Here is an 8,667-nt window from a genome sequence, read left to right as displayed (position 1 = left end):
TTAACGATTTAATTTTATTGTAATTTATAGTTAACTTTTTAACATATAGAAAAATATGATATCTTTATCCCACACTTATCAAAGTATATATATTATAATTATATTAAATTTAATAAAAATTTTATTGGAATGCCTATATACTATCCTGAAAATAATATGAAAAATCTTTGTTTTAACAAATAGATATTTAATGTTCTCTATTTATACAATCTTAATCGATTTTTATTATCATATAACATTTCTTAACAAACAGTATTATGCGCTTTATATCTCTAATATAAACTAATAGTAAGAAGACTGTAAACGCATGATACTCAGGAATAATCGACATAAAAGAATTTGAATGAAATATGCCACGTTTTTTGTTGCTTTTTCATGTATAAAAGCATTATTGGCAGTATTTCGAAATTATTGTTTATGAATTTTCCAAATATTGCCATAAGATGATAATTCTTTCATTATTATGCAAACATTATTATTGTACCGCAAATCGATAAATGTACGTTTTCCATAAAACGTTATTTATCATTCATTAAAAGTTTGCTTTAAAAAATTGCACGAAACTTTTCATTTATAGATTTTGCTTTTCCTTATAATAAGAAAAAGTTTCAATATTACTTCAGGAATGTTCATGCCACTGCTCGTGCTTCAGGCAAAAAGCTTTCCCAATATTTAATAAGTTGGTTTTGGTATTGTAACATGGTTTCCAAATATTCTGTTAATTGTTTCTTAAAGTCTTCCACTCTCACTAATTCAAATCGTTCAACTTCTTTTTTAATTATCTTTGAAATATTGTCAAATTCTTCTTGCCCTCTATCAACTTTTGCTTCCCATTCTATTACTTCAGTAGCAGCTTGGCTCGTTTTGTCAGTTCTTCCAGATTGTTCTAATCGTGCTTTCTGTTCCCTTTTTTTATTTAACATCATTTGAGCATGTTGCCAATTTTGAAAAACCTTTACTCTTTCATGAAATACATCCTAAAATTGGTAATATTTTAAAATATCTAAAATGTTGGAATGCGCAACATTTATATGTAAATAGATTATTAACCTTTATTGCTCCAATCAGTGCAACATAATCTCTTAACATTTCTCCAAACTGATACAGATCGCTATTACTTTGCGCTCTTCTGATCGCTTCTACTTTTTCCAATGTCTCAGCTAACTGAGCTAATGCCCTTCCAAGAGATGCTCCTGGTTCGCCATGACCAAGAACTGCAATGGATCTTGCTGTTGCACCAGTACATGTTGCTAATTCTCTTCTCTGATTAGTTAAGGTATCAACAGCAGAATGTAATGCACGCAGTTGAACATCAAGAGAATCAATTTGTGATGTCTTTTCTTCAAACCACTGAAAAATAAGAAAAATGAAAAATACAGCTTAACACGAATATGTTTTATAAATTTAATTACTAAAAATTTTCCATATAATTAATAAAATAAATGATACGAAATATTTATTATATATATATATATATATATAATATATATTATATATATATTATATATTATATATATATATATATATATAATATATAATATATAATATATATATAATATATATAATATATAATATATATAATATATAATATATAATATATATAATATATATAATATATATATACACACATATATACATATATATATATTTTATATATATATTGCAAATATAAGTTATTAAACATTTTTTAATTTTACTTTATCAGTTTCATCCATTTTATATGTTATCTTGTTAACAGTTTCTCCAACTTTGTTAAACAGCCTCATTACTCCTTTACCACTAAGTGCAGATGTATTAGTAGCTTTAGGTAATTCCATATCTGTTTAAGACATACACAGTTATAAGTATGATTGCATTTAAAAAGTTATTTTATTTTATACTACGATTTACCAGCTTCTAAAAATTCTCTAAAATCAGGATCAACACTAAGCACTGGATGAGCTGCAGTTCTATTCAAATATCTTTCAAGTGCTGCTCTGCGTTTTTCAATAAATTCTGTAGAACTGGAATTTTGTTCTTGATTCTTGTCGCCAGACATTTTAATCTTAGTTGTCCCTAATCACATAATTATTTCATTTATTTTACTGAATAGTATGATAAAAATAATATGACTTCAAAATATCTATCAATACCAATAACACTCTTCTCTGGAGCAGGAGGAATTATTCTGCCATTTCTAAGATATTTATCTGTTAATTTGTCATGAAGGCCAAGAAAATCACTGAAGCGTCTAATAACACTGAAATTTCTCTTTCTAAATATTGGCATATTTGTTTCTGTCTCAACTTTGTAAGCAACATAAGCACCCATTCCATCTCCTATTTTTTGAGGAGAAGTTACAGTAATTTTTAAGAAAACATCAGAAGAATCTGTCGATACCTGTAAAATATAAACTATAACATATACTTTTTAACTTGTTGTTATTAACATTTAATAATCTAAAATATACCACATCAGGTGACTGAGTCTGTATAACATTTGTTGAAAGTACATCTGTATTATCGTTTATGGGAACATCATGGAGATCACCTATGTCAGTACTCATTGGTCCCAAAGGTGAACTTAGTGGTCCTGGTGCAGGACTTGATACCGATGAAAATGAATTTTCTTCTGGTGCATCTCGTAAAGTTAACTTTGGTAATTCTGTTTGAATAGTTGATACTCCGTTGTAAGGAGGTGAATCTTCTAATTGACTTTGATCCTATGTTTAAACAATATTAAATTTTATCTTACAAGAAATGTTTCAAATTATTACAAACGATCTTATTATATTTTAGTAACAAATTACAAATATTACATTTAATACAACAGAAATAAACTTGTGAACCTAATACATAGGTTGTGAAATTTTTATGCACATGTCTGAAAACAATATAAAAACTACCTGTACTGCTGATGCAAAAATATCTTCATCGTCGTCGTCTAAATCATCAACTTTCACGTCATTAGTATCAAATAGCGGCGGAGATTCTTTTATATCAGCCATCTTAGCGATTCTGTCAATCTACCGAGAAATGTACTGGGATCGGCCCCCCAAGTGATGTATGCCGTATGCCAACGTCAATCGCTATCTGTGACTATCGTATTTCTCAAAGTGCCTATCTATATTCGTGTATTATAAACTTTCTAACTTATCTTTACTACACATTCCGCGCGCCTTAGTATAGAATTCTCACACCTGTAATATGTAATATACATAGAACAAATTAACAATTATGTTATTATAAAGGCGTCTACTGATGAAGTCAGTTAGTTGCAGTAGGATCAAAAAATGCATTATGTACCGTTTCGTTCACAATAAATTGTTATCGTCTAGTTATGAATTTGTAGCGGCATATTTAAAAATGATAACAAAGAATATGTACATATTGCGTTAATAGTGTACTAATTACTTTCGAAATAATACGTGTAGCCAGGTGTACTGTAATATTTTAAAAAACCGACGATTAAAAATTTACAAACTATTAAACATTATTCTCAATGCATAATATATTAATTTAATAAATAATTTAGATAGATGTTTCTAGGAGGATTTTGTAAACGTGTAAAACAGTGTGCAAATGACATAGATACATAATGTGTGGTGCTTTTGTATCAGTTTGTGGTTACTTCTGCTTTTTGTATATATTTTACATATGTAATCTTTAATCTCGAAGTAAAAAGGATTAACTTGGAAAAACGTTATATGTTTATATATAGTACTTATTTATGAATTTCTTTTATAACTGTTTATTAATTACCAGAAATGAATCAAATGTCCAGAGAAGAAATTGATATCAGGCGACTTTTAACAAGATGTGAAATCATGGCAAAAGATGATCCTCATAAGGATTGGAAGCTTGAAAAGGTTAAAAAATAATCTAAATAATGATTAATTATTTAAAATTAATATAATTTATTCAAAACAAATGTATTAATCATTTCAGTACATCCTTGCTTTGGATGATATGATCAAACAATTACAAACATTACCACGGTACAATTCTATTTTATTTTTTAATAAAAATATATATTTATTAACAAAGATTTCAATTTTAAGCAATGTGCGCCATATGAGCAACATGACAACTTAATGTACTTGAAATTATTATAAAATTATTAAAATTTAATACTTTTTCAGTAAACCATCTAAGGATACCATGATGGGTTACATTAAACGAATAGATTTCCTGAAGGGATTAGTAAATACAACTAAACTTACAAGTCCAGTAGATAGAGTTGCAGCTGTACAAATGTTACCAAAAAGTTCTACAACGTTTAATGATTCAATAGGTCCAAATATAACAACCCAGATACATCAAAAAACTTCAGCAAAATATAATAGAGAATTGCGTGCTGAATTATTCCATAGTGATAAAGGTATATCAATATCACTATTTGTAAAAAAGATAATTTACAACTATAATAATCATCTTTTTTTCTGGGGACATTAGAAGATGGTATAAGACAAAGATTAACTAGTACAAACATGCATGATGATGATTTAGGTGCAATTTTAAAATATAATAGAAATATTCAAGAAAAAATTGCTGAGAATATGCTTTCCATGACTAGTAGCATAAAAGAACATGCTTTAGCAGCAAATGCCATTATAAAAAAAGATATTGGTTTACTTGAAAAATCTGATAAATTAACTGATGTTAATACAAGTAAATTAAAAACAGAATCACTAAAACTGCAAGAACAAACACAATCATATTGGCGGTGCTGGATGTGGGTGATGATCGCATTTGTTTTAGTTGTATTTTTCAGTAAGTATTAGTGCATAATGTAACTCTATTTATGCTATAGTATTCATAATATTGAAATATCATAGCATAATTTTGTAGTTATTAATTTTTATGAAATACATTTATAATGTACTTGTATGAAATATGATAAGAATTTATACAATAATAAAATTATTTTTCAGATATGGTATTATTTATAAAAGTTGCAAAGAAAAGTATTTAAATTTGTAAATACATTTATATATATATATATATATATATATATATATATATATATATATATATCCACAATTGACTTGGGTACATGAGAGGTAGGCTATGTACAAATGTGAATATCTTCAATTCAAATAAAATCATTAATATTGTTATTCTTATCATAAGCATATCTGTATATATTTTTCATGATGAATTTTCATCTATGTGTATATGTGTTGACTACACTTAGTCAACAATATGGTAAATGAGAATAAAAATATAAAATTTTTAATTTCCTCTATGAGAATTACAATTATTTATCCTTCCATTGATATCACTGAATGTACTCAATAGTCTGGCTGAAGTTTAAGTTAAATTATTCACTTTTAATATATTTAATTATCATAATAAGTAATAATTTATTTTCAATAAACAAATGAATGAAAAATTTATTTCAATACTTGTTATGTGTTACATTCATTTAAAGATATTATTTTTTCTTTTCTAATATATTCCTATTAAATTAAGCTCAAAATTGGAGTTTTACATAACTGTACTTTTCACTGTCAAAAAAGGACTAGTACTTTAAATAAAAAAAAAAGATAAGTTCAATATATACATAATAGATAAATTTATGCAAAGAATAATTTTAAAACAAAATACCATAGATACATCATATGTTTCTCCATTATTTACTGATACTCAAATAAATCTTCTTTACATTTTTTTACTGAACCATCTATTGAAATCCAATCTCAACAATAATTGAGCTAAATGCTCTCCACTTGGTTGTGCACGTACTCTATTCAATGTTTTGGTTAACCAACCCATTAAACTATCAAGAGTATCAGATAATGTTTTAAGCTCTTCTTGTTCTGTTAAAAGCAAATTACCTACTTCCCACATAGATGCTTGTAAGATAAAATCATCACAAAGTCGCAATAAGAGTTTTATTAATTTGTTGACCTATCAAAAATATATATCAAATGAATTGATAGATAAAAATTAAAAAATTATTTAAATTAAAATATAACGTACAGGATTTTTTCTTTCTGTTGAACTCCCTAATAAAAATGTTTGTGACATAACATTAGCCAAGAAAATACAGTGTGCTTTTTGTACATCTTCAAAATTTCGGGTATTTTTCATATTTGTTTCCATTATAGTATATTGACTTTCTAATACATCAACTTGTAAGTAATATTGTAAATTATCAATAATGAAAATTAAATTATTTCTTAGTTGAATTACACCAATATCACTGTAACAATGAAAACTATTAATATTTGATAAAAATCAGATTGTTTATGTATAAAATATTAGAATCATATCTTACATGTTTTTATAATACATATGCTCACTCCAAAGGTTCCATAAATCAATTTGTGTTTTTTTAACTCTTAGCAAAAATTTGAATAATGTATTGTAATCATTTAAAGCTGATGGATTAAATAACAAATGTAATGGCCATATGACTTTGTACTTTAAAGTAATCATACCCCACCCACGTCTTTCTATAATAATATCAATACTATATTATCGGAAGATTTGTCCACTTAAAAAATATATCATTAAATAAGAAAATATCTTACCAATTGGATCTTCACGTTCCTTTTCAGTAAATTCTGTACCTTCTACCTCAATATCTTCATTTTCATGTGGTGGAACTGGAACTATAAAATTAAAACTATCCATGGCATTTTCATCATTTAAATGCATTTTCCTTAAGGCCATTTGGAAAGCTAAATTAATATCCCTGGAGGTATGCTGTGTTGGAGATTTATTTAATATATGAGCCGTAAGTCTAATAAACTCAAGAAACAAATCTCCACGTCCCATAAGAAAGAAATCTTTTACTAATTTAAGTTGTTGCACAAGTTGTGCTTCTTCAACAGCAACTCGCCATAAAAGTTCTGTTATACATTGTTTCAATTCATCGATTGTACGTTCAAATTCAACAATATTAAAAATATGTTTTTTTTGTAAATTTTGAAGTTTAAGAAAATATTCATATTCTTTTTCTCCCCATATAGAAGTTTCAGTTTGATCAACTATAGCAAAATCTGTTAATAGGTAAACAAGTTAGTGGTTTCATTTCATGTTTTAAGCAATTAAAAATTTTTTAAATATAAATTACCTTTTTTCTGTCTTGGGTCATTTCCAAACATTATAATAGTTTGCCCTATAGTTAAGATTTTAGTTGCTAAAGATGGTCTTATGTAAGAGGGAAGTAGATCAATTTGAACGTCATAATTCCACATATCTGCAGTAAATTTTGTATTTATTTTATCAAAATTATCCTTATTGTCTACTAATATCAAACTGTTTTCCCTCTCAGATATTTTTTGAATAAAAAATTCATTGTACATATCTTCTATATGGCCATATAAAAGCCAGCTAGTTAAATGTTTATAAAAAACTGTATGCACACAGTGAGACATTCTAAATGAAATGAAATAATTGGCAAAAGTAAATATCTAAAATAGTAGAAAACAAAATAATGTAATATAATACTTACTTTTCTATTGCAGATCTAACATCAGGAATACCAGTATACATATTTTGATGCAAACATTGCAATAGTTTACAGCCATGAATTTTTTGTGTGCGAATCTGGAATAAATTAAAATAATTAATTTTTTATTTAAGTATGTTATATATCATTTTATATGATATTATATTATATTATTTTATACTAATATTCTTTATTTACCTCTCTTATGATAGAATTTAAAACAGAAAATAGACAAATATATTTTTGGATACGACAAAGTATTAGTGACAATGGAGTATAACTATCACGAAGAACTACATCTTCTAAATCAACAATCTCCTTACGAAATGGTTCCAAAGATTCATCTATTCCTTCACAAAGAGCTTGTAAGTATAAACCACGAGGAACATCTTGTAAATCTACAATTTATATTTAAGAATTAATGATTTATAAATTAATATATAATGAGATAAATTTTCTAATTGCTAAATTGTAATACTTTGAGTAGAATTTAAGTCATCAGATGTGGTATATTCTTGAATGAAATTCCTAATAATATTACATTGTTCAACTACATCCAATATTTCTTTAAGTAATACACGTTCACCAGGATGTAAATATTTTTCAAGATCTACAGTCTGAAAACAGCACATTTAAAAAACACAAATAAACTGTATATATAATTCAAAATGAATTACAATATCAATAAATATTATATTATAATTACATCTGATTCCAATATTTGCAAAGCATTGGTTGAACATCCCCATAATGACATTAATATTTCATGCAACATTTTATTGATATTTTTTAATTGGATGAAATATTACTCTCTCAAATTAGCAACAAATTATGTTGCATATGAGTTAGTGAAAATAGTATATAAACTGCAAATTAAGCATGTAACCTGTCAATTCATTTGCCAAAACTTATTGTTTTGATATATAAAAGTGACAGAAAATATTGAACGCATTATAAATAAGAAAATTTATACTCTTTTATCTATCCATCTTGTTTCTATTAAATTTTTCATTATAGAATTAACTTTTACCACTAATACATTTTGTACATTTCACTGACGTGCTTTTATTTTCTTTCAAATATTTGTTTCAAATGATGTATATATACATTCTACATACGTATGTACATAAATCATAACTTAAAGACCATCTTTTCATGTAACCTCCATTTGAAAATGTGTATTTAGTAATTATTGGTTTGCATGAAGATTTGTATAGTATGATAGAG

At 26.2% G+C, this 8,667-nt stretch overlaps 3 protein-coding genes across 6 annotated transcripts; 1 reads left to right on the top strand and 2 right to left on the bottom strand.

The window, feature by feature from the left end:
• Window positions 1–166: 166 nt before the first annotated feature.
• On the bottom strand, window positions 167–3,266 carry LOC117211805 (sorting nexin-2). Its single transcript, XM_033456027.1, has 7 exons — window positions 2,885–3,266; window positions 2,450–2,701; window positions 2,133–2,379; window positions 1,891–2,055; window positions 1,698–1,819; window positions 1,051–1,350; window positions 167–977 (listed from the first exon to the last, which is right to left on the bottom strand). The coding sequence occupies exons 1-7, from the start codon at window positions 2,984–2,986 to the stop codon at window positions 630–632; spliced, it is 1,536 nt and encodes a 511-aa protein (XP_033311918.1). The 5' UTR covers window positions 2,987–3,266; the 3' UTR covers window positions 167–629.
• LOC117211806 (vesicle transport protein USE1) lies at window positions 3,126–5,221 on the top strand. 4 transcript variants are annotated; one of them, XM_033456028.1, is made up of 7 exons: window positions 3,240–3,258; window positions 3,744–3,847; window positions 3,927–3,976; window positions 4,121–4,359; window positions 4,434–4,751; window positions 4,913–4,969; window positions 5,006–5,221. In XM_033456028.1, the coding sequence occupies exons 1-6, from the start codon at window positions 3,240–3,242 to the stop codon at window positions 4,951–4,953; spliced, it is 771 nt and encodes a 256-aa protein (XP_033311919.1). In that variant the 3' UTR covers window positions 4,954–4,969; window positions 5,006–5,221. The 4 variants fall into 4 exon arrangements, with proteins under 4 accessions (XP_033311922.1, XP_033311919.1, XP_033311921.1 ...); XM_033456031.1 differs by lacking the exon at window positions 3,927–3,976 and having other exon boundaries at window positions 3,126–3,258; XM_033456030.1 differs by lacking the exons at window positions 3,240–3,258; window positions 3,927–3,976 and adding an exon at window positions 3,369–3,578.
• LOC117211803 (gamma-tubulin complex component 4) lies at window positions 5,208–8,541 on the bottom strand. The gene is made up of 10 exons (XM_033456022.1): window positions 8,414–8,541; window positions 8,147–8,306; window positions 7,919–8,057; window positions 7,639–7,838; window positions 7,444–7,538; window positions 7,063–7,367; window positions 6,518–6,988; window positions 6,262–6,439; window positions 5,964–6,186; window positions 5,208–5,891 (listed from the first exon to the last, which is right to left on the bottom strand). Exons 2-10 carry the CDS (start codon window positions 8,213–8,215, stop codon window positions 5,643–5,645), a joined length of 1,929 nt encoding a protein of 642 aa, XP_033311913.1. The 5' UTR covers window positions 8,216–8,306; window positions 8,414–8,541; the 3' UTR covers window positions 5,208–5,642.
• Between the last annotated feature and the right edge of the window lie 126 nt (window positions 8,542–8,667).

The sequence above is a fragment of the Bombus bifarius genome, unplaced genomic scaffold, assembly GCF_011952205.1.
Source record: "Bombus bifarius isolate JDL3187 unplaced genomic scaffold, Bbif_JDL3187 scf7180000008244, whole genome shotgun sequence".
Lineage (NCBI taxonomy): Eukaryota > Metazoa > Arthropoda > Insecta > Hymenoptera > Apidae > Bombus > Bombus bifarius.
Note: the sequence above shows the minus strand (reverse complement) of the source record. Positions and strands in the feature narration are given on the sequence as shown.